Source organism: Meriones unguiculatus, chromosome 17 (genome assembly GCF_030254825.1).
Source record: "Meriones unguiculatus strain TT.TT164.6M chromosome 17, Bangor_MerUng_6.1, whole genome shotgun sequence".
NCBI lineage: Eukaryota > Metazoa > Chordata > Mammalia > Rodentia > Muridae > Meriones > Meriones unguiculatus.
The window spans coordinates 27,318,919-27,342,691 of NC_083364.1; the positions used below are offsets into that span (position 1 = coordinate 27,318,919).

At 41.8% G+C, this 23,773-nt stretch overlaps 2 protein-coding genes and 5 non-coding genes across 13 annotated transcripts; 6 read left to right on the forward strand and 1 right to left on the reverse strand.

The window, feature by feature from the left end:
• Positions 1 to 1,175: 1,175 nt before the first annotated feature.
• On the forward strand, positions 1,176 to 7,634 carry Eif4a2 (eukaryotic translation initiation factor 4A2). 7 transcript variants are annotated; one of them, XR_002476380.2, is made up of 12 exons: positions 1,176 to 1,530; positions 2,295 to 2,340; positions 2,422 to 2,554; positions 2,827 to 2,966; positions 3,687 to 3,855; positions 3,943 to 4,052; positions 4,283 to 4,426; positions 4,828 to 4,965; positions 5,192 to 5,281; positions 5,512 to 5,591; positions 6,043 to 6,153; positions 6,862 to 6,946. XR_002476380.2 is itself a non-coding variant. In XM_021636142.2 (11 exons), exons 1-11 carry the CDS (start codon positions 1,502 to 1,504, stop codon positions 7,004 to 7,006), a joined length of 1,227 nt encoding a protein of 408 aa, XP_021491817.1. In that variant the 5' UTR covers positions 1,176 to 1,501; the 3' UTR covers positions 7,007 to 7,634. The 7 variants fall into 7 exon arrangements, 4 of the variants coding, with proteins under 4 accessions (XP_021491817.1, XP_021491818.1, XP_021491819.1 ...); XR_002476378.2 differs by having other exon boundaries at positions 1,356 to 1,530; positions 2,292 to 2,340; XR_002476379.2 differs by having other exon boundaries at positions 1,356 to 1,530; positions 2,292 to 2,340; positions 6,043 to 6,149.
• Positions 2,660 to 2,728, forward strand: LOC132648875 (small nucleolar RNA SNORD2). Its single transcript, XR_009587261.1, has one exon. It is a non-coding gene; the product is annotated as a small nucleolar RNA SNORD2 (small nucleolar RNA).
• Positions 4,087 to 4,211, forward strand: LOC132648813 (small nucleolar RNA SNORA63). The gene has a single exon (XR_009587216.1). It is a non-coding gene; the product is annotated as a small nucleolar RNA SNORA63 (small nucleolar RNA).
• Positions 4,462 to 4,640, forward strand: LOC132648874 (small nucleolar RNA SNORA81). The gene has a single exon (XR_009587260.1). It is a non-coding gene; the product is annotated as a small nucleolar RNA SNORA81 (small nucleolar RNA).
• LOC132648812 (small nucleolar RNA SNORA63) lies at positions 5,003 to 5,129 on the forward strand. The gene has a single exon (XR_009587215.1). It is a non-coding gene; the product is annotated as a small nucleolar RNA SNORA63 (small nucleolar RNA).
• LOC132648817 (small nucleolar RNA SNORA4) lies at positions 5,311 to 5,453 on the forward strand. Its single transcript, XR_009587220.1, has one exon. It is a non-coding gene; the product is annotated as a small nucleolar RNA SNORA4 (small nucleolar RNA).
• Positions 7,397 to 21,884, reverse strand: Rfc4 (replication factor C subunit 4). Its single transcript, XM_021636146.2, has 11 exons — positions 21,566 to 21,884; positions 20,494 to 20,635; positions 17,352 to 17,430; positions 15,184 to 15,263; positions 12,379 to 12,498; positions 9,344 to 9,487; positions 9,028 to 9,148; positions 8,448 to 8,573; positions 8,278 to 8,358; positions 7,879 to 7,995; positions 7,397 to 7,791 (listed from the first exon to the last, which is right to left on the reverse strand). Exons 2-11 carry the CDS (start codon positions 20,622 to 20,624, stop codon positions 7,699 to 7,701), a joined length of 1,092 nt encoding a protein of 363 aa, XP_021491821.1. The 5' UTR covers positions 20,625 to 20,635; positions 21,566 to 21,884; the 3' UTR covers positions 7,397 to 7,698.
• Positions 21,885 to 23,773: the final 1,889 nt, after the last annotated feature.

Consider the following 23,773-nt stretch of genomic DNA (forward strand, 5'->3'; position numbering starts at 1 on the left):
TTCTGACACAATAATTAAACGTTTTATTTTTGAATAAGGATGGTATCTAGGGCTGGCAAGGTGGGTCAGTGCTGGTCGTAAGGCCTGATAACCTGAATTCCATCCCCATGACCCACTTGTGGGATCCACGAGGTAGGAGAAGAACCAACTTTCAAGGGTTGCCCTCTGACTTCCACAGGCGCCGAGGTGCAGGCTCAATAAACAAATACAATGTAATCATAAAAAAAAAAAAAAAAAAGAATGCTACTTAGGGCCAAATATTTTCTTTAAAGTAGAAAATTGAACTTTTCCCCTCTCTGGTAAATCAGCCTTTGGTGTTGGTCTTTTAAATTAATGAGAAAAAAAAATTGAGTGTTCATGATGCTATTCTGAACAGCGATGAGAGTTATGTCTTAAAATTCAATGATTAAATATCTTCCATTTTCTTTAGCAAGGGGCCTGAGTTGTGACTGACTAGAAATATCTGGACTTAAGCAGCCATGCCAGGTTTATTACGGGCAATAAGAACTGTATTGCTCTCAATTTCAAGAAGGCAACGTTAAGCGATTAAAATAGTTGCTTTTGTCTTGTTTTACCAAAAGAGGCAATCAATCCATGAAGTGCTAAGGGCTGAAGTCAGGAGCACCCATTTAAATTTCTGTGTCACAAAGAAACGACAGGTCCTTTGCAAAAGTTAGTAATGATTCTACCGATCGTTTCTCTCACCTGTTATTATTAAGCATTATTTCTTTTTAAACCAGAGCTAAAGGCAAACCACAAGGACACGATACTCGAAATGGCCATTCCGGGACCATCTGTTAACGTGTTACTATACATTTTGCCCCTCGTCTTACAAAACGTAACCGCGACCCGGGTTTCCTCGGAGGTGCTGGGTGGCCGACATTTTCCGGGGCAGGGGTTTCCACACGGTCCAGATCCTAATGGCTATCTAAATGGCTGGGCGAAACGCCGAGGTCGCCCTCACTGTCACGCTAAGCAGCGGGGAGAACGGGCGGAGTAACCCGATCCCGCTCCGGCGCGGAACGCAGGCGGGCCGGCCCGCAGGCGACGCTGACGTGCGGGCAGCCCGGAGCTGCGTCCCGGAGACGCCGCCCGCCAGCGAACAGCGCCACCGGCTTCCGCCCTAGGCGCCCCCCGGCTCCGCCGGCCTCTGCGGCAGGGCCGCGGAAACCCCGTAGGAGCAGGGCGGCCGAGGAGCGCGGCGCGCGGTCGCGCTGCTGCAATATTCTTCCGCCGAGAGCAAAGAGTCCCAGCCCCGCACCCGATTCGTGCGATCCCCGGGAACGCTGTTACGCCAGGCCATAATGAAATGTGAATTTTGTCGTCGCCTCCCTTAGGATTTCACCTGCGGTAGCACGCTCTAGGAGCGCAGTCTTGTGGCTCCCGGGCGGCGGTAAGAAAATTCCTCCGCGGAAAAACGGGATCCGGCCGCGAGCCTATAAAAAACGGGCGGCGCCGTCCGCCTGTCTTTTCAGTCGAGCGCTGAGTGGGTTTTCGGATCATGTCTGGTGGCTCCGCGGATTACAACAGGTACGGCGCTCCCGGGGCGGCCCGCGGCCTGTAGGGGAGGTCACTGGGACCCGCGCTTGAGGTGGGCCGCTCGGCGCCCACACCTGGAGGCGTGCGGGCTTTTCCTGTAGGGCACACACAGCCCCCTTGTGTCCTTCGAGAAGCTTCCATGATGGTGGGACTCCGGGTGGTGGGGAGACAGGACGGGTAGGAGAACGGAGTGTTGGGGATGCCCTTCTTAGGAGACATTGTGACATCCTGGCCGCTGCCCCTCCCCGTGCGGGACGGGGCAAACGGGGCCATGGCGCAGTCTGATTAGGACAGGGAAACGGGGTCCCGGAGCTTTTATTTTCGGCCGGCGGCGCGGACTGGTGTTTTTAGGGGTCCTGTCGAGGTGGGAGATGGGACGGCCGGAGGACCATCAGCCCTGGACCGTAAACGGGGCGACGGGACCGTTGGCATGGTCCTGCCTGGGCCTCTCGGCGTCAATCACGCCGCCTTGCGCAGAGTTAGGGGCGGAGCTCGGCGCGCGGAGCACTCGCGAGAGATCCGCTTCCCAAACGGGAGGGCCTGCTCCTAGGGCACTAAAAGGGCTTCCACGCAAGGAGGCCAAATCCTCAGCCATTGGGGAAGGGAGTGGTGCTTACCCGGAGTGCCACCCTTCTTGGGGTATTCTCAGTAAAGGTATATGTCCACGGAGGGTACTGAACGGGGTGGGGAAGGGTCTGCTAGTGGTTTGGAAAGGAGCAAACAAGGTTGTCTAACTGCAGTGTTCTTGTCAGCAGAGAACATGGCGGCCCAGAGGGAATGGACCCCGATGGTGTCATCGAGGTAAGACATGGGTGTGGACATTAAAGGATTGGGAAGGCAAATAATTTTCATTTTACTCATCGTCGTCTTATTAACTTGCAGAGCAACTGGAATGAAATTGTTGATAACTTTGATGATATGAATTTAAAGGAGTCTCTTCTTCGAGGCATCTATGCTTATGGTTTTGAGAAGCCTTCAGCTATTCAGCAGAGAGCTATTATCCCTTGTATTAAAGGTAAAACTCAAAATTGACATTTAGATAAGTGTTCTTACATATATGTGGACCATAGGAGGGAAAGTAACTTTTGGGGATGTACTAGCACCTGTTTGTATTCCTTAAAAGTGAAATGATGGCAATCATCTTTCGGGACTGACCTGAAATGAAGAGAATACTCTATGCTGATCACTTACTTGGGCATAACTTAATGTTCCAACTGGAATACATGGTGTATAGTAGAAGTGACAATTTGGTGTGGGATCGGTAAATATGTATCCTACTTTTTTTAGGGTATGATGTGATTGCTCAAGCTCAGTCAGGTACTGGCAAGACAGCCACATTTGCTATTTCCATCCTGCAACAGTTGGAGATTGAGTTCAAGGAGACCCAAGCACTAGTATTGGCCCCCACCAGAGAACTGGCTCAACAGGTATTGATAGTGTAGTTCAAAAAACTGCTTGCGTGTTGCATAGGTTTCAGGTTTCACAACTGTGAACAATTTAAATTAAAACCATATAAATTGTCCTAGTCCTATCAGCCCCCATTTTGTTCATGCATGAAGGGAGTTTTTGGTTGAAAGCTAAGCAGGAAACGGGTATTGTAGGTATAGCTTTTAGGGATTGTGCCTCAGCAGTTAACCCATAGGTTTTTCAAAGGGTGGATTAGATCTGTACCCATTTTAAAACTTGGAATGCAGTTGTGCAACATGAAAACTGCAGTGACATGTTAAGTATTTGACTGTCTCAGTAGTTTGTGATGCATCTGTTGCATGCTATGTTTTCAAAGCACTGCTCTATTGGCTTTGAAGTAGTACTTCCTAATAAAGCTGTGTGCTTTATTCAGGTCAAGATTATACGGCCATGGGAAAAATTAACATCTGGCTTCAGAGAATATATTTCATTCTATGCCCTACTCAGTGAAGAATGTAGTTTTTTTTTTTATACTCTAGTTCCCCAGTTGGTGCTTGAAACAGCAGGGTCCCAAGTTGGAAGACAAAGGAGAATAAGTAGTGAATTTTAGCTTGGAATTTAAGTTTTCTGCTATGCATGCATAAAAGCTATTGGCATACAATATAGTACAATTATGCCTTGGAGCTTAGTCTTTGACCTTAGAGTTTTACAAGATGGTAACTAGGATTTTTACCTTTTAGATCCAAAAGGTAATTTTGGCTCTTGGAGATTATATGGGAGCAACTTGTCATGCCTGCATTGGAGGAACAAATGTTAGAAATGAAATGCAGAAGTTGCAGGCTGAAGCCCCTCACATTGTAGTTGGCACTCCAGGGAGAGTGTTTGACATGCTAAACAGAAGATACCTTTGTAAGTATTCCTTAAGGTCCTTCTTTATTACTATCAAAAGCGGTTACAAGAACTTAGAGATGCAGTATGATTTTCTTTTTTTAACAGCTCCAAAATGGATCAAAATGTTTGTTTTGGATGAAGCAGATGAAATGTTGAGCCGAGGGTTTAAGGATCAAATATATGAGATTTTCCAAAAGTTAAATACAAGCATTCAGGTAAGATTTTCTACTCATTTGGGGTTTGGTTTCAATGCAGGTACAGTTACAATATAACTGAAGTGTTTTATTGTCGTTCCCCCTGCTGAAAGCATTTGACACATTACTATCTCTGCCTAGCTTTACCATAGTATGGCAGAGACGCTTGGTTTCAAACATTTTTGGTTCTGTAGTATTAGCTGAGGTTTACAAAATATGTATATAAAAACAAAACATTTCTTTCTTAAAAGGTTGTGTTGCTTTCTGCCACAATGCCAACTGATGTGTTAGAAGTGACCAAGAAATTCATGAGAGATCCAATTCGAATTCTGGTGAAGAAGGAAGAATTGACCCTTGAAGGAATCAAACAATTTTATATAAATGTTGAGCGAGAGGTAATTTTTCTCATTGTTAAATGTAATTTTTTTTCACCTTCTTGTATAAGCACTGTGCTAAAATTGCAGAAACCAGGATTTTATCTTGGTTTTTGTAATAATGATAGCAGAGTACACACAAGAAGAAAAGTAACTTGCACTGGATCCTGAAGACAGGGGTGGACCTCTTTCTTAATGTCCAGTGTCCTTTGTCATAAGATTTGGTGCAATAAGCCTTTAGACCAGCAGTTCTCAACCTGTAGATTGTGACCTGGGCTCACTTATTCAGATGCTTATGATTCATAACAGCAAAATTATGAAGTAGCAATGAAAATAATTTTTATTACTGAGGGCTCACCAACACATGAGGAAACAATTTTTTAAGATGGAAATTTTGTTTGACTTGACTTTGTTTACTCTAGGAGTGGAAGTTGGACACACTCTGTGACTTATATGAGACTTTGACTATCACACAAGCGGTTATTTTTCTCAATACAAGGCGCAAGGTGGACTGGCTCACTGAGAAAATGCATGCCAGGGACTTCACAGTTTCTGCTCTGGTAAGAGTTGGATTTAGTAATGCTAATGCTGTCCATTAAGCAGGATTTAACTACAGTATGGCTGCTCAGTGCTGTGTTGTCGTTCCCCCTGCTTAAAGCAATTGTTTCTTAACTATACCTGTCTGCTAGACATGTAGCAGCCAGGGACGCTTGGTCTCATACATGATAGAAGTAACATGTATACCTGAATTAGAGGTTCTTGAATAAAGGGTTGTTGTATTTGCAGCATGGTGACATGGACCAGAAGGAAAGAGATGTCATCATGAGGGAATTCAGATCAGGGTCAAGCCGTGTTCTGATCACTACTGACTTGTTGGTAAGTCTTTTCTTTTTTTCCTCCCCAAAATACCAAAAGCTAGATTTTTGAGGGGAAGGTTTTTTTAAAATAACCTTAACCATCTCCTGCTATTTGGCAGAATGAGTAAGACCACACTCCACAGTGGGCTATACCACCTAGTATGGTTCATTACTATCTTGTGGCCTACATTGATGATAGGGATGCACATTTCATTGAGCTAGAATATTTAACAACCTCTTCTATTTCAGGCTCGTGGAATTGATGTGCAACAAGTGTCCTTGGTTATAAACTATGATCTACCTACCAATCGTGAAAACTATATTCACAGGTGAGAAGAAAGTATCTCCAATATTTGTATTGGAGAAGTAAATTCAAACTTTTTCTACGGTGTTTTGTATATAAGGTAATGGCAAATGAGGGTATAGATTGCAGTAAAAAGGCATAGTAACTTACCAAGGTCTAATTAAATTCTATTTGGGAACATTGGTCAGAACAAAGTGGGAAAACTTGTAATGTGGCTAAGGTTGTGAACATACGTGCAGAATAGGTTGCTTTAGATTATTTTTGGTCTTAGCTTATGTTTGAGCCTTATTAGTGATTTTCTTGTGGCCATGTGCTTCTTTTTCTTGGTGATCGAGTCTGTATAGTTGGGATTTTCTTGGTGTTGCTGGTAGCATTTTTGAGTGATTCCCTGGTTTAGTTATAGTGGCTTTTATCCCTAAATAAATTGAATTGTACCTTGTTATATGATGTAAAAAAAGACTTTTTAAAAAATACAGGAGTCGATAGCGGCAGTTGATGACGAGATGGCACTCAGAAACGGCGTTGACGTAATTTAGGACGTGGAATCATAAGCGAAACAGCACACTGTTTGAATAAAGAGCGAGTCGGTATTTATATTTGATTTTCTTTTGTCATGATTATTTGATATTTTAAGTTGTTCCAGCCCAAGGCATTTTGTATGTTAGCATTTCTGATAGGGAGCATTAGATGGTTTGTATTGTCTGGTACTTCTAGTGTAGGAAGGTAGAGTTGTTTTGGAGGTAACACGTTTGAGTAATTTGAGTATAACGTGTGAAAAGAAGCTGAGCAAAAAGCAGTGATAAGTTTGGGTTACCATACCAAATACTTGTTTTCCCACTGGAAAAAGTAAGTTTTAGAAAATAGTTAACCTTGCAGCATTTGTATTTACAGTTTTACAGTTCCAGAAGTGCGTCGAAATGGATTTTATAACTTTTCTTTTATCCCTGGTGTTTACATTTGTCCCAGGCTGACAACTGCTCCTGGCTGGCCCACTTTGGTATGGGCTTTAATTTCACCCCAAACACAATACTGTCATCTGCTTTATTATAATGCTCAAGGCGCCTATCTCATTTTGCAGCCAGACAAGCCTTGAAATCTTTTGGCACTAACTGCAAAGGAAGATGTTTTTTCCACCTGGATACTGGTCTTAGCAGCTAGTGCTCCACTATAGCACGAACTATAACCCTGATAAGTAAGCAGCAGCTGATGGTTAACAAGTGGATCGTCATGTTCAGTAGTTTTAAATAATACTAAAGCAACTTCCTGACTGCTGTTTTCTTTTCTTTCTTACACAGAATTGGCAGAGGGGGTCGATTTGGGAGGAAAGGTGTGGCTATAAACTTTGTTACTGAAGAAGACAAGAGGATTCTTCGTGACATTGAGACTTTCTACAATACTACAGTGGAGGAAATGCCCATGAATGTGGCTGACCTTATTTAATTCCTGGGATGAGATAGTTTTGAATGCAGTGCTCGCTGTTGCTGACTAGGCGATCACAACGTGCATTGTGCTTCTTTGAGAATATTTGAATCTTGTCTCAATGCTCATAACGGATCACAAATACAGATTCTGATAGCAAAGCGACTTTAGTCCTGAGCTCTTGTGAGGAAAGGCATTGGCTTCATCCTCTTTAGAGTTAGACTGTTGGGGGTGGGTATAAAAGATGGGGTCTGTAAAATCTTTTTTTCTTAGAAATTCATTTACTAGTTATGTAGAAATGGTTGTATTAGATGTTCTCTATCATTTAATAATATACTTGTGGACTAAAAGATATAAGTGCTGTATAAAATCAGCCAATTATGTTAAACTAGCATATCTGCCTTTATTGTGTTTGTCATTAGCCTGATTAGAAAGGCCTTTAAAAGTGATTTTTTTTTTTAGAATTTGAATGCATTTTGTTGGTATTGTATTTATTCAATAAAATAATTAGTGCTAAGTGTGAACTGGACCCTGTTGCTAGGCCTCAGCAAGCAATCATCCTAGGTAGGGTTAAACCCCCAGTAAAATTGCCATATTGCACATGTCTTAATGAAGTTTGAATGTTAAATAAAATTGTATATTCACTTTACACGCCATCTGGTCATTTATTCAAAGCTGGTTTGGTAATTTTATATACAAAAGATTCAGTGTCTTCAATTCTGAGTAAGCTGCTGCATCACAGTTGCACAAAGGCTCATCAACTGCAGGTGTTCATCTGCACCGTCTGCTAAGCACTTATCCACTTCCTATAAAGGAAAAAAATTAGGATTTGGGTCAGAGGCTGGTAGGTCTCTACCACAAAGGGTAATTTTTTTTGTGTGTGCAATACTTACAGCAAGTTTTTCTGTAATAATGGACTTTTGTTTATCAGAAAGGCTTTCATTCTCTACAATTGCATCATGAAGTTGATTGACAAGTTGAGTAGCTGCATGTCCTTCATTTATTAGGTCCTGCAACAGACCCAGTTTTAGTTTAATAACCTGTGTCTGTCGTCCATGGGTGATGAGCATCTAATACGGGGTGGGGTCTGTTCTACCCATGGTGACTCGGCTCCAACCACCTTTCTGTTCTCCTCCCTGGGCTCTGGCTCTTTTTTTCTCCATTATAATTTTTCTTTGGTTGAGACAGCCCTAGCTGTCTTAGAACTAGCCTTCGCCCGGTCTACCAGATTGGCCTCATACTAATAGAGATCCAGGTCTTTGTCTCCCAAGAGCAGGACTGACCAGCATTACCTTTACCACAGCTTCTAGTTTGTCGAAAGAGCCACTGTGACATGCGGTGAATACTCCATCAATGGCCGTACCTGGTATTACCTGGGTTAATAGATAATAATCAGGACAAGGTCGCTAGCTTGAAGGCCAGCAAGAGCCAGGAAAGTTAACAAGTAACTAGTGTACTTAACCCCAGCAATGTCTGTGATCACATCTTCCGTGACTTCCTTTCCACCTGTAAGTCGAGTAGCACTTTGAAGGAACGTAATAGCTTTCCGTAAATCTCCTTCTGATACTTTAACAAGACAGGCTATTTCCTGAAGAGAGAATTTGCAAGAAAATTGGGCTGGCCAGATGTTTCACCAGGTAAAGGTGCTTGTCACACAAACTCAATTGAGTTCCCAGAACCCAGTGTTAAGGAGTGAACCTCTGACCTACATAAGCAAAACACCCTGTTTGTGTGGGTGGGTGTAGAGGGTTCATGGAGATAGCATCTGTCCAAAATGTCAATATTAGGGGGCAGGCCAGTCTGGTATACAAAGAGTTCAGAACAGTTACAGCTATACAGAGTAAACCTTGTCAAAAAACAACCAATCTAGATAATCTACGCTTTAGGATACTAAAAATGTCCTATCGACCCTGATTATAGAATTCAAAATAATGTGTGGAATCTTGTTTCAACTGTTGCTCACCTAAGAGTTTAAGCAATCAGCATTAACTTGGATCTTTTTAAGATTCATAAAAGGGACTATTATAACAATTAGTAATTACCTCATTGCCAATTTTGACATTTTCCTTCTCAGCAATATCTAGTAATCGCTTGTGTTGAATCTTATCTGACAGAGGCTTGAAGCGGAATTTTGAACATCTGGAAGTGAGGGGTTCAATTATGCTGAAAAAGATTGAAAACAATCATGATGGTATATCTTAAAGTAGCACAGAAAGAGGAAATCCAAGGTGAAAGATAGGTCAGTGACCTTGATTACATAAATGTGGTATAGACATATCACCTGGTGCCCCATAAATATGTAACATTAATGTGTCAATTTAAAGAAGGCTGCTTATTGTCTTCGGGGCTTATACATACCGACTGACATAGTTACAGATGAGGCAGAATCTGGTGGTTTTTGATTCTTTTTCCATGGTACGTCTTAAAGCTGCCTGAGCAGCTGAGGTCATAGAATCTGCTTCATCCAAAATTACAATCTTAAAGGGAGGACATGGCTTCCCACTACATCAGAAACAAAGAAGTTGAACGCTGATGAGTACCTTTGCACAATACACATAGAAAACATAGTTCTCCTATTTATAGTGCACAAGCACAGTATATATCTTTTAGTGTATGGTAACCCATACCTTATAAACTCTTGGTCGTACATAACTAGTCTCCTTTAGAATTCTACTGGTGTGTGTGTGTTGGGAAGGTGCATGCATGCCACAGCACTCCATGGAAATAATAGGGCAACCCTAGAGATGGTTCTCTTTCCACCATTACATGGGCTCTGGAGAACAAACTCAGGCTTGCATGCCAAGTACTTCTCCCTCTGAGTCATCTCTATATTGTTTATAAAATGATACAGTGAAATTAAATAACAATAACATTACTATTCTTGTGCTTTAGGGTTAGGGAGAGAAAGGGGAGTAACACCTCTCACTCTCCAACAGTTCAGGGTGGACACTCAGACAAATGACTTATGTGCTAGACAGGTCAAAATGACATCGCTTCTCCAAGCTACTGAACGAATGGTATGCAATTTAAAACAAAAACTTCTGAAATTCTCCGTCAGTCATTTTAAAAACACAGTTAACCATAGTAAACTAATATAGGGGTGGGGAGGAACTGTATTCAAGAACTGTAAAGCCACCATCAAGTCTATTTTTAGACTCTTTTTCACCTCAAAGCAGCTGTGTATCAGGACTCCCAGCTCCAATCACTAGTTGATTTCCTGTCTCCTAAGCTTTGCCTGTTCTGGAAGTTCTATCACTGGGTTCTTAGTGTATTTTCAAGGTTAATCTACACAACAGCATGTACCAAATAGATTTTTTTATTGGCAAATAGATGAGTGTTTCATATTTTATTTACCCACTAACCAGTTTGGTATGTTTTGGTATATTGACTACCAAAAACAATTATGAATGTTGTATACACATTTTAGGCAATCAAATTTTCACCTTTTAGGCATGCATAACAGGAATGGAATTTTTGGGTCATGTGCTAATTCTCTATCTTTGAAAAAATGTGTGTATAGGCAGGCATGGAGGCAGAGGCAGGCAGATCTCTGAGTTCAATGCCTGGTCTACAAAGCCTCGGCTTTGTCCAGGACAGCTGAGGTTATACAGAGAAACCCTGTCTTAAAAAAAAAAAACCAAACCAGGAGATAACTTAGAACCTTGCACAGAGTAGCCCATGGCAGCTCAGTGTTCAAGAGGGTTCCCCAATAATAGGAACAGGAACCATCTCTGACATGAACTCATGGGGTGGCTCTTTGATCACCTCCACTTGAGGGGAGCAGCCTTACCAGTCCACAAAGGAAGACAAAGAAGCCAGTCCTGATGAGACCTGATAGACTAGGGTCAGATGGAAGAGGAAGAGGACCACCCCTATCATTGGACTGGGAAAGGGGCATAGGAGAAGAGGGAGGGAGGATGGGATTGGGAGGGGATGGAGGAGGAGGCTATTGCTAGGACACAAAGTGAATAAACTATAATTAATAAAAATAAAAAATTAAGAAAAACAAAACAAAACAAAACAAAACACCAAACAAACCAAACAGTGTGTGTGTATACAGCATTCCTCTTGAGGTCAAAGTACAACCTTTTCTCTCTCCCTCTTTTATAGTCCAGGGATTAGACTCAGGTTGCAGGTCTGTGAAGCTGGCTTCTTCACTGTTGGCCACCTTAATGAAGCCCAATTATGCTTAATCTTTAAAGAAGCTGACAAACTGTTTTCCAAAACTGTACTATTTTATATTACAGTAATCAATATTTACAATGTTTTGCCTAACAAGTGTTTGTTATCTTCTTTTTAAATTTCAGCCATGGTAGTAGTTGAGAAATGTCTATGGTCTTTGCCCTTTTTGTAGCTGTATATATATATTTTTTAATATTTTTATTTATTTTACGCATATTAGTGCTCTATTTGCACGTGCACCTGCAGGCCAGAAGAGGGCAGTAGAGGGTATAGATGGTTGTGAGCCACCATGTGGTTGCTGGGAATTGAACTCAGGACCTCTGGAAGAGCAGACAGTGCTCTTAATCGTTGAGCTATCTCTCCAGCACTGTAGATGTATTTTTATTGAGTTTTAAATTACATATTCTGAATAGAAGTCTTTTTCCAGACACATGGTTTGTAAACATTTATTACAATTTTGTGGGTTCTTTTCTGTACATTGATTTTGCTTCATTTTTATTCCCTATAGCATTTTTCTTTTCCAGGGTCATTTTATGATACCCAGGAAACTACTTCTCAGTCTTCATGCTGCCAGGCTGTTACTGATATATAAAAGCCACTATGTGGGGCTCTGGCTGACACCAACGTCTTCTACTTAATAACAAAGGGAGGGAAGGGCCATGTCCACTAGCCACCCAGAGAGCAGCAGAACCAGCTTCAGAGCCAACAGAGTGTGCAGGGGAGGGATTTGGCTTTCAGAGCAAGGCCAGACTGCAGTAGCATTAGGACCATGCAGGCAGGGCTGCATCAACAGCTCCCTTCCACTCTCCCCCTCACTCGAGGTGTAAGCACTTTCCACTGTCAGTGTACATTTTGTCTTGGTCTAGTTTGTGTTGTTATATCACAGTATCTGAGACCGGTAATTTAAAGAAATGAAATCTATTTCTCACAGTTCTAGAAGTTGGGAAACCCAAGATGGTGACATTTTATTTGTTGAGGATTTACTGGTCAAACCCCTATAAAATCAATCACATGACCAGACTGAATAACTAACCCTCACAACTTCTCACCAAGTTATTTCCCACCCCCTCCCTGACCTCTAAATAGCATCCACTTGTGAACTTGCAGTTTAAATTTCCAATACTTTACTGGAGGCCAAATTCAAACCACAGTCTACACTTAAAGCAAATACAATGAACTGTATTTTGGTGAGGAGAAAGCAAGTTACTTACTCTGAACGACTTCCTGACACAGTTAATTGAGCAAAATTCTTCACTTTCTCGCGGATTACTTGTATTCCACGTTCATCAGATGCATTTAACTCGAGAACTCTTAATCGAAAGAGTTCAGGCCTATTTAAAAATGAAAACCATTATGAAACATACAGCACTAAGTAGACCAGGTGGCGATACTGTCTTACTGGAGGGCCCACCTGGCGAGCGAAACAGAAGGCACAGCCGTATCACACCTGTTCTTTCTTTGTAGAGCTACGCATTTAACATTTTGGCTAAAAGCAAAGCCTAGAAACCAGGTATGGTGGCTAACACCTTTAATCCCAATGCTTGGGAGGCAAAGGCAAGCAGATCTGGGATCTCTGTGAGTTTAAGGGCAGCCTAGTCTACATACAGTGAAACCCTGTCTCAAAAAAAAAAAAAAAATATATATATATATAATATATATAATATATAACAAGTATTTACATTAATTTCTCAGTTGTATAATACTTTTCTACTAAAGTCATAGTAATGTATTCCTTATGCAATTTACTCTTTAATTGTTAGACATCAAGTTTTATAAATGTATAATTTAGCACATTTTAAATTATTTCCATAGAATTACGAGATTAAGCCATGAATTGGTAGGTTGTACATGGCAAGAGATCAGGCCTTGAGCATGCTAGGTGAATACACTACCTACCGAGCTATGCCACCAACTCTAAATATAAACCTTTTTTAAAAAAAGATAGCTTCTTATAGCCAGGCTAGATTAGAACTCCCTATGAGGCCAAGGTGGCTCAAACTTGAAATTCTCTTGTTTCTACTTTTTAGTGCAGGATTTATAGACTTGCAACATCACACCTGGCATATAAATAATTTTAAATGAATATTTAAAGTAATATGTCACTATAGAGATTTGAGAAATAAAAATAAAATTATGTTCCAGAAAAGAATTGCTTTAAAGTTCTCTCTAGTCCTTTCTCTGTACAGACAAATGTGCACATTCACTCTTTCACTTGGGAACGGCTTTGCTGAAATGTGAGATTATTTTGCTGGGATTATAGGAATGTCCCACCATGCTTGGCATATATGCACGTATGCCTAGGTATCTGTGCCCATGGAGGCCAGAGGTGTCTTAGATCCCCTAAAACTGATACAAGCTACCTGATGTGGGGGCTGGGATCTGAATTCTGGCCCATTGATACCTTTGATAAAGTTCAGCCATCTCTCTAAGTCAATGTTTTAGTTTATTCTGTATTTTTCATTATTAGCATACGATCCTTAATATTCTTCTATGGGCCTAAACATTTAGGGAGCTCAGTGTATATACATTTTAAAAGTCACATGTACAACTAAGTATGGTATTTACAATTAAAGTAAATTCTTTACAAATATTACTGTCAGGTGGTGGTGGTGGTGGTGGTGCTCATCTTTAATCCTAGCCAGGACTTGGGAGGCAAAAGTAGGCAACTCTTTGTGAGTTCAAGGCCAACCTGGTCTTCAGAGAGTTCTTAACAGCCACAGCTACAAAGTGAAACCCTGCCTGTCTCAAAACCAAAAAAAAACCTGTTCTTGTCATATAGCCCAAGCTGGCATTGGACTCATGCTTCCTGGCCTCAGCCTCCTGACTGCTACAGTGTGTACAAAGATTGGCAATGGACATAATAAAAGATATATAAAATGATACTGAATTTCCTTACCATTACTCGGCTAAGGCTGGTTCAGCCTGAATCTTTGAGAAACAAAGACTGCCTTCTCATACAAAATGTCAGGCTTGAAACAGTTTTTCCTTACACTTCTTCCCTTCCAAATTGTTTTTCCTTATACTTTTCTCCCTCCCCTTCCAAATTGTTGCTTTTTTTTTTTTTGAGACAGGGTTTTTCTGTGTTGCCTGGGCTGTCCTGGACTTGCTTTGTTGACCAGGCTGGCCTCGAACTTAAGAGATTCCCATGATTTTGCCTCCCCATGTGCCAGGATTACAAACACACCACCGTGGCCGGCTCCATTGAGTCATCTCTTAAACACTTTTTCTTTCTTCTAAAGATTTATTTTTATTTATTCTTGTTTTGAGTGTATGCCACATGTATTCAAGTACCCTCAGAGGGAAGAAGGTGTTGGATCCCCTGGAGCTGGAGTTACAGGCATTTGTGAATCACTAGATGTGGGTACTGGGACCCAAACTCTCCCTGGTCCTCTGGAAGAGCAGAAAGCTCTCTTAGCCCTTAAACCATCTCTTCAGCCTCTGGTGTATAGTCTCTAAAAACAGAACTGACCAACTGTGGTGGTCTGAATAAGAATGGTTCCCAAGCCAGGCTGTGGTGGCACATGCCTTTAATCCCAGCACTTGGGAAGCAGAGGCAGGCAAATCTCTACACTTGAGGCTAACATGGTTCGTCTATAGAGGAAGTTCAAAAGACAGCCAGAGCCACACAGAGAAACCCTGTCTGGAAAAACCAATAAAACCACAAAACAACAACAAAAAGGTGTCCACAGGCTCATTTATTTGAATGATTATTCATCAGGGAATGGAACTAGTTGAAAAGGAAGTGTGGCCTTGTTGGAGGAAGTATGTGGAGGGTGGCTTTGATTCAGAAGCCCACGCCAGACCTAGGCACTCTCTCTCTGCTGACAGATCTAGACTTAGCGCTCAGCTACTTCTCCAGCATCATGTAGGTGCCCGATCATGATGATAATAGATTGAACTTCTGAAACTGTTAAGCAAGCTCCAACTAAATGCTTTCTTTTATAATTGTTGCTTTGGTCATGTGCCTCTTCTCAGCAAACGAATAGAGCCTAAAATACCAACCAACTTCAACTTACCCAAAGAGTTCTCTAGCTGCTGCCAAAATTGTGGACGTTTTGCCAGTTCCGGGTGGCCCATAGAACAAGAGATTAGGGAGCTGTGGAAATTAAAATTTAATTTTTGTAGATAAGATGCTGTCACAAATAGATGAAACTGACAATCCCAACTCTGTGGAATGGTGTGATGACTTTCCTAATAGAGAATTTTTATATGTCAAAAGATTTTTTTAAAATAAAAGTGGCATCATATTATTTAAAGTTCTAAATATGCCCTTGAACTTGATATGTAATTGTGAATAACCTTGAACTCTGACCCTCTCGTCTCCACTTAGAATTTCAGGCCACTGTATCCCGATAGTACATTAAGTTCTAATTCAGGTAGAAAGATCCTGTCACAAAAAGGCAAACAAACAAAAGAAGTGGTGAAAAATAAAGTCAACAATGATGTGATACTAATCCAGAACTGCCTACAAATACGATATTTACAACTTTCTTTTCGATGGTACAAAAACATAAATGAATTCTGTGTTGATTTGGGGAAGTTTCATCTCAAAATATACTTAATTTGGATTTATGGAAATGTTAGGGCTTGGGTTTTAAATGTTTCCCAACCTGTGATAGTAATGGGTAATAAAACTTCTGAACTATAACAAAACAAACTTTTCCCTTTAAATTTGTTTGTATCAGACATTTTATCAAAAAGATGCAAAGTTGCCGAACTGAGCAAATATTCCAAAAATCAGAAAAAACAAAATCCAAATCTATCCAAAATGATTGGTTCCAATCATTCTGGAAAACCAATACTCCTTAACCTGTATTATAACTTCAGAAATGAACAATGGTAGCCCAAACCAAAAATCTCTAAAGGCAGCCAGGTTTAGGAAACAATTTAAGGACAAAGCAAAAACTATTTCCCACGCTCATTTCAGATTTCTTTACTGAGCTCATATGGCATGGGGACACTTTCTTCACATACAATTTACGACTGCTTACTCAGCTAGATGCTTGCAATCACACCATCTGGGAAGTAGAGACAGGAGGATCTGAAATAGGTTATTCTCAACTATGCTGGGAATTTACAGGTAGCTTAGAGTACATAAAACTCAGTGTCACAAAACTAAGCAAAACCAACCTAATTCTTCAAATGGGTTTATGTTGTCTCTGATATTTTAAAATACAAGTTACCCAGGATATTTTATCCTATATATGGCAGGAAATGTAGTGCTCTAAGAAGCAAATGCTCTATTTTTTCAAAGTTAGGTTAAAAAAAAAATGCACCCATGCATACACTCGTGTAATGGAAGTTCTTATTTCCTTAAAAACTCAGTTATGCTATGCAGACATGTTTTTTTGTTATAAGTATGGGATTTTAGGTTGTCCACAGTTGATAATTGCCTCGTTCAGGGGCATGGTCTTTGACAGCTGGAGTTAGTTAAATTCTGAGGGCTTTGAGGGATATAAATACAATAGCCCTGAGGAAGAAGGCAGCTGCTTAATTACTACGTTTGCTGGTTGGTTGGCTTGCTGCATTTTCTGGTTACCTGGACTTCTGGATACCCTGACAACTGAGACTTGTCAGGATATCCAGAAAGTATTTCCCCGAAAAGAATCCTATGACCCTACCCATCCAGAAGAAGTAAAGAGGTCTATGTCCCCTTTCCCTTCCAACCTTCTTTCTCCCCTACCCGGGGTTGGGGGTTGGAAGAGAGGTATAGGCTTTAAGGAATCCACAAATAAAGTAGTGCTTGAAAAAGTAGGACCTACACACGTTTTAGACATGGTCTCACGGTGAGTGGCCTAGAATTTACCATGTAGACCAGACGGGCCTCTTCCTCCAGAGTGCTGGAATTAAAGGCACATGCCACCACACCCAGCCAACAATATATATTTAAAAAACTGACTTGTTTTTATAGCACATATCTGTAATTACTTGTACCATGCTTATGTCTACTTGGTTTCCTTGTTTGGTCTCTTTCCTCTTATAAATCAAAGCTCATGGAGGAAGGGTCTTAGCCTTTCTTAGTGAATACCTTTATGTGAATACTACACAGAAGATGTGCCAAACTAATTATGGTTTATAAATAATAAAGACCCACTGCGAATATTTAATATGGACAAAAGGTGAACAAAGGAAAAGGTGACTAAATACTTCAAATTTCCAATGCCACCAAACACCATCTACTTACATCAGCTCCTTCTAAAGACTTTTTCAGCACTGCAACCACTTCTTCCTGGAAAGCAACTTCATCCACACACTTTGGACGACTGGAAGATGGAGGGAAGGAAGGTTATTTAGCATACTGCGGCAGCCACAGAAAAGTCTCAAGTGTTCCTTCTGCTACAATAACATGAGGATAGCTCTCACATATTAGTTAAAAAATGGCAGTAGGCAGAAACTTCATTTGTATTTACCTTAAGCAAATACATACTATGGAATAAAATTATTTTTACCTTCTACCTGTACTGCACGATAAAATATTAAGCAGAGAAATGTAATTTTATATACCATAAAGACTAAACTTAGAATCCCAGCAAGGGGGAGGCAGGATCTCCTGAGTTCAAGGCCAACCAAGTTTACATAGTGCATTCTAGGCCAGTCAAGTCTACATACGCAGTCAGACCTTGTCTTGAAAAACAAAACAAAAAGAGCTCATGAACCTGGGCTATAAAGGACTATTTAATACTCTAACAACCGGCAACTACTTTGGTTTAAAATAAGTAACACACACACATTCTCAGCTAATACATTAAAGGGTCAGTACCACTTTCTTTCCCTCTGAGACAGGGTTTCTCTTTGTGTAGTTCTGGCTGTTCTGGAACTTGCTCTGTAGACTAGGCTGGCCGTGAACTCCGAGATGCACCAGTCTCTGCCTCCTGAGTGCTGGGATTAAAGGTATGTGCCACCATGACCTGCTAATAACTTTTATCTTAAAGTCATTTATTAGTAATTTTTATTTTTTGAGAAAAGGCCTCACTATGTAGCTCTTGCTGGCATAGAACGCCCTATCTGGACCACAGATGTCTGCCTGCCTCTGCCTCTCCAGTGTTCCGACTAAATGGGCGAGCTACCACGTCCAGCCACTAATTAGTAATTTTAAGAGAAACTACAACAAAGTTGTCCTTCCAAAGTCTGAGGATTTTGTTTAGTAAATTAATAAAACATTCTTTTTTTTTTTAAGAAAGTTTTATAGGGGCTACAAAGCTGGCTCAGTAGTTAAGAGAACCCGCTGCTCTTCTAGAGTACCTAGGTTCAGTTCCCAGCACCCACACGGTACCTCATAACCATCTATAAACTCTAGTCCTATGGCATTGGATCTCTTTTCCGGCTTCTAAAGGCACCGGGTGCACACAGAGCACACAGGCATATACACAGAGTAAACACTCATAAACTAAAGACAATTGAAAATTTCTATTTGTAGTGTGTGTGTGTGTACATATGTATGTCACAGGCACACAGAGGATGCAAGGGGACAACTTTCAGGGGTCACTTCTCTCTTCACTGGGGTGTTCAGGGAAGAGACTCATGTTGTCAGATTTACACAGCAAGTCTCTACCCACGCAGCCCCCCAAATTCTTTGATCCTTAATCGGGTTAATACTGGGCAAGAATGGTTGTGTGTGTGTGTGTGTGTGTGTGTGTGTGTGCGCGCGCGCGCTATAAAAGTCAGAATTTCATCCAAAAACCTGCAAGGATTAGACAGATAACAATGAAACTGCCAAGGTTGTATGACAGATATATGATGAGGTAAAGCCTTCTGCAGAGGAGGAGCAGTGTGCAAGTCTGAGCACCACGAAAGAGCTCATAGCCAGAGCTATGTCTGATCAGAGAAGCTGGAAATCTAGATTCCTCCCTTCCCCACATACTTTTTAATTAAAAATAAATAAATAAATAAATAAATCTAGTTTTGCATCAGTGAGGTGACTCAGCAGGCAAAGGCACTTATCCCCCAAGTTTGAAGACTCAAGTTAGATACGTGGAATACACATGTGAGTCGAGGCTCGCTTTCTATGGCATGCATCCTCCTTTTTCAACAATGAATTTTACAAATGTGGAAAAATGTAGGATTACGGGCTGGAGTATAGCATAGCGAGCCACAACAGCCCATTCAGTGGTAGTGTTTGCCTAGCATGTAGAATGGCCAGCTCATTAATAATAAGTAAATTAAAAAAGCTAGATTAGGGTCAGGGAGATGGCCCAACAGGTCAAAGTACTAGCCTTCAAACTCTGATGATCTGAACCTGATCAACAGAACCCACGTAACTGCGTCAAATTTAGTGGTGCAAATCTGTAATACTAACACTCCTCCAGTGAGATTGGAGGGGCGGGAGAATTGCCTGGAGGCTCACAAGCCAGCTAGCCTGGACTACAGCACAGCAAGAGAAACAACAGACCCTGCCTCAGCAAGGTGGAAGGTGACAACTCCCACATGCAGGCCACAGCACACACACGCACCTTTACTCTCCAGAATGCACAGGAAGGATCAAAATCTAGATTGCTATATAAGCACTGGCTTTGGGGGATGGAATGAGTTGAGGGCAAGAAGGGTTACACATTTAATTTTCTCAATAAAATTAGAACAGCAAAATAACACATGAAGGTCTTGTTTGGCTTATAAATAACCTGAAAATCCTTGGTAATCACAGAAGCTACATCTAGCTAATGGTTATGAATACTTCTAGTATCATTTAGGTGATGACAACTTAGCGGTGCTTTACTTTTTTTATGCTAAAAAACAAACAAACAAAAAACCCAACAGTTGGGGCTGGCTCAGAGGTTAAAAGCACTGGCTGTTCTTTCAAAGATCCTGAGTTCAATTCCCAGCAACCATGTGGTGGCTCATAACCATCTACTACAGTAAGATCTGGTATTGTCTTCTGGTGAGCAAGCAGAATGCTGTATAAATAATAAATAAATAAATCTTAAAAAAAAACCAACAGTTTTCACTGCATAGTAATAAAAGGTAAAATCTAAATTTCAGTAGAACTGTTTATAGCCAGCCTTATACAAATATTGCTTTCTTCATTTCTGTATCTAAAACTCAAAAACTGTACACTTTTAAAAAATCTTAGCTCATCTACAAAATAGAGAGAATTAGAGCTGAGAGATGGCTCAGCCATTAAAGGATAGGCTCACAACCAAAAAAATAAGAGAATTAAACTAGGCTACTGTATAGGTTCAAGGTCCCATGACTTATGTTTAGGTGACTCCCCTGCCAAAGACAGCATCAAAACACAGCAAGTTCCCTCTTACATTAGGAAAAAAAGCGACTAGAACTGATTAGAGAGAAAACTTATTAGTTATTTCAACAAAAGTACAAGTAGTTCTTACTATTTTTCTACCCAAGGAACCGGTTTGACTTTCTTGGTTTCTCCACTGCTTCCAGCAGTGGCAGGTGTCCCCCTGTCCTTGGTCAACTGTGGCTTAGTACTGACGGATGCACCTTTCAGAAAAGCCTGCATGGTTTCTTCTCCTGGTGGAAGACAAAAGAAAAAGAAAAAAAGAAACCATTGTGAGGAAGTTCCCCTTGAAAGGACACCTAACCTTGAGCAAAGGCATTCAACAATGACTGAATAAACTGTGTCACTTCATGGTTTAGGATGCTCTGAACGAGGCTATTCAGATTCACAATAAGAGAAGCTAAAGTCCTCAAAGGCCTTATATCTGTCTATAGGTTAGGAATTCTGGGACAAATATAAACAGCTGACCAAGATCAAGTCACTAAGCACTACTCTCCTCCACTTTAGCAAGGAGTGTTAAGATCACCTTCACTATTCTTTATGGCCAGTTGTACTGGCAAAGCCAATGCTGGTCTTCAGAGATTTGGGGGCAGGGAGGGAAAAGTGAGGCCTTTGAAGAAGCGTGTTGCTATCTACTGTTCTGATAAACTCAAAATAAGAAATCAAAATGAGAAAATGTGAAGATTCACACAAAACCTAACTACCAATACATAAGCGCATTTCCAGGCTGTTTTCAGGGGCTTCAAAACCATCACCTCTCCTCTATCACCAGTTTCTCTGATAACTCTCAGCGACGATGGCAACGTTCTTCTCTTTCCCCCCACTGCTGTACAGTCGATGCTTAGACACGTATGACTTCACAACATTTGGCGTACGTGTTACCGCATGAAAGGTGAAAGCAGCTAAAGCCGATTCCGTAAAGCAAATGCATTACGTAAATGACTTCAAACACGTAGCTCTGAGCTTGCACACAGAGAAAACACACTACGCGGTCACTGTCAGGGAAAAGGCCAGTTTCTTTACACCTCGCTGGACTGCCGCCTCCCGCTGCGGGCTGCCTCCCGCCGCGCCGCGGTTCGCAGTGACCATCGCGGAGGCGAAGGACACAGCCCGGTCCCCGCCAGCCTTCACCCAGGCTGGGATCACCCAGAACCGACACTTACAGTCGCCGCCGTCCCCGGGTGCTTCGGTTCCCGCCACAGGACGGCGACGAAAGGCAAGGCGGGAGTGCGCCGCGCGTGACGTCACTTCCGGCGCGCGGGTCAGAGGGACGCGCGCCCTCTTGGCTTGGCGTGAAGTCCTGGGGCCAGCTGCTGGGCTCCGCGGAGCTCTGGTCCTGTGCAGACCGCGCGGCCAGATCCGGCTTGCCAGTCACTGCCAAGTGCGGCGGGGATGGCGCGGTCGCGGACCCGGCATGCTCTGCGAGGAAGGGCTCGAAGGATCTGGTCTAGTGCGGGCCGGGGCTGGGAGCTGCTTTAATTAAAGCAAGCAGCTTCTTGGGTTTGCTGGCACAGTCCCCCGAAAGGTCGGGGCCGGATGTGCTTGCTCGACCTTTTGCCAGAAGGGGAAAGGACTACTCCTCCCCACCTCCCCAACCCCATCCATAAGTACAGGGCAAAGTGCCTTCAGAAATAACGGCGTCTGAAGTTAGAGCTGTTAAGAGCATTGTCTGCTTTTGTGGAGGACATGAGTTTGATGACACAAACACACACACACACGAGTTGGCTTCTCAGCGCCCTGAAAAAAAACAACAGTTTCGGTGGGCTAAACCAAAGAGAAAGGGATACGAATATCTTTGTAGCATATGTCAACAGACAGCATATCCTGTGGATTTACTAGCCCAAATGAACCTATCACTTCTTAGCCAGCCTCTGTCTGCAGTTGACCTCACGTTAACACAGTAAAGTTCACAAAGAGCAGCCATGTTAGCAGAGATGGTCCCTACCTACATCCTACAGCAAGGACTGCTCTAGTTACTGCATTTCTGGGAGTCGGACGTGCCGTCTACAGGAATGAGAGGTAATTACCCTTCCTGGGCCTACCATCCTTCAAGGGGATCAACCAACCTTTGCCCCGCAGTAGAAGAAGTGTCATTGTTTCCAGAGATAAAATGTTTCTAGATTTGTCTAATCATGCTCATTTTCTAGAACCACAATTCTCAAAGGCCGGATTTCATCAGAAGAACGTGACGGGTTTGGCAGAAGTACATTTTCAGTCCTTACACAGATCTACATGTGTTTGTCACGTAAGGTTTTTGGCTAGTGGACGTTATGTTTTTGCTTCCTGCCAAACTCAGGTGGAGAACCCCAATGTAAGCCATCCCCAGTGTTGTCCTCAGTAATTCTAGGGTTAATACTGTAATAAAAGAGTGTGTTCTTGAGGTGGCTCAGCAGGGGGTCCTCACTAGCTAATGGCACCTTAAGAGTAAACTTAACAGGTTCAAGAACTAAGCAAGCATCCATTCATTATAAATTACGCAGCACAAAGCAGGCTAAGTTGCTTTTCACTACACTATTTGATATCCTAACTGAATTTCCTCCAGAAAATAGCCCAGTTATGATGAATGGGGATGAGAATACAAACTATACAGGAACATCCTATCTGGAAAAAAAATTTTTTTTCACCATGTTGTTTACCACCCTCAAGGTGTTGGAGCCTGGGAGAATGGAGCCTAAAAATGAGTCTCATGCAACAACTAACTTTAGTCAGAGAATTAGATAGTTTATACTAGGAGGGTTAAGAAGAATCACACGAGTAATGTGAACAATTACAAGGATAAGCCACACGTGGCAAAAACCTGTTTTGCCATAAAGGCTTATAAACAAATAACCAGCTGTAATGAATAATCTGAAGTAAACGAACTCCTAACTGGTACACCGGGGAGAGGCATGGAAGCACATTCCGAGAACAATTCAGTGTTCTGAAGAATAGCCACAAAACTCTTGTCTTGTTCTTTTGGAGTGTTCCACAAGCACTCAGAATTCTCCCATGACTTCATTTTTGAGCTGTGTTCTGATACCATGTTAGTAGGAAAAGCCCACTGCTTATGAAGAAATAGAAAACTACATGTACAAGAGGCCCATGTGAGCCTGGCAATACACTCTAGGCCAGGGGTTCTCAACCTCCCTAACACTGTGATCTTTTAGTACAGTTCCTCCTGTTGTGGTGAACCCCAACTATAAAATTATTTTGCTGCTACTTTATAACTGTAATTTTGCTACTGTTAGGAATTGTAAGTATCTGATACATAGGATATAGGATACATAACCCCTGTGAAAACGTTTTGACTCCCAAAGGTGTGGTGACCTCACAGGTTGAGAACTTCGAGAAACATAAAGGTTAGCTATAGAGGAAAATAAGCATATAATGTT

Coding starts and splice junctions, on each gene's coding strand:
- Eif4a2 (XM_021636142.2), top strand. CDS start 1,502: ATGTCTGGTGGCTCCGCGGATTACAACAG. Junction 1,531..2,291: donor GGCTCCGCGGATTACAACAG/GTACGGCGCTCC, acceptor TGTTCTTGTCAG/CAGAGAACATGGCGGCCCAG. Junction 5,282..5,511: donor TGATCACTACTGACTTGTTG/GTAAGTCTTTTC, acceptor CTTCTATTTCAG/GCTCGTGGAATTGATGTGCA.
- Rfc4 (XM_021636146.2), bottom strand. CDS start 20,624: ATGCAGGCTTTTCTGAAAGGTGCATCCGTCAGTACTAAGCCACAGTTG. Junction 12,499..15,183: donor GCAGCTAGAGAACTCTTTGG/GTAAGTTGAAGT, acceptor ATTTTTAAATAG/GCCTGAACTCTTTCGATTAA. Junction 7,996..8,277: donor AACTAGAAGCTGTGGTAAAG/GTAATGCTGGTC, acceptor GGTCTGTTGCAG/GACCTAATAAATGAAGGACA.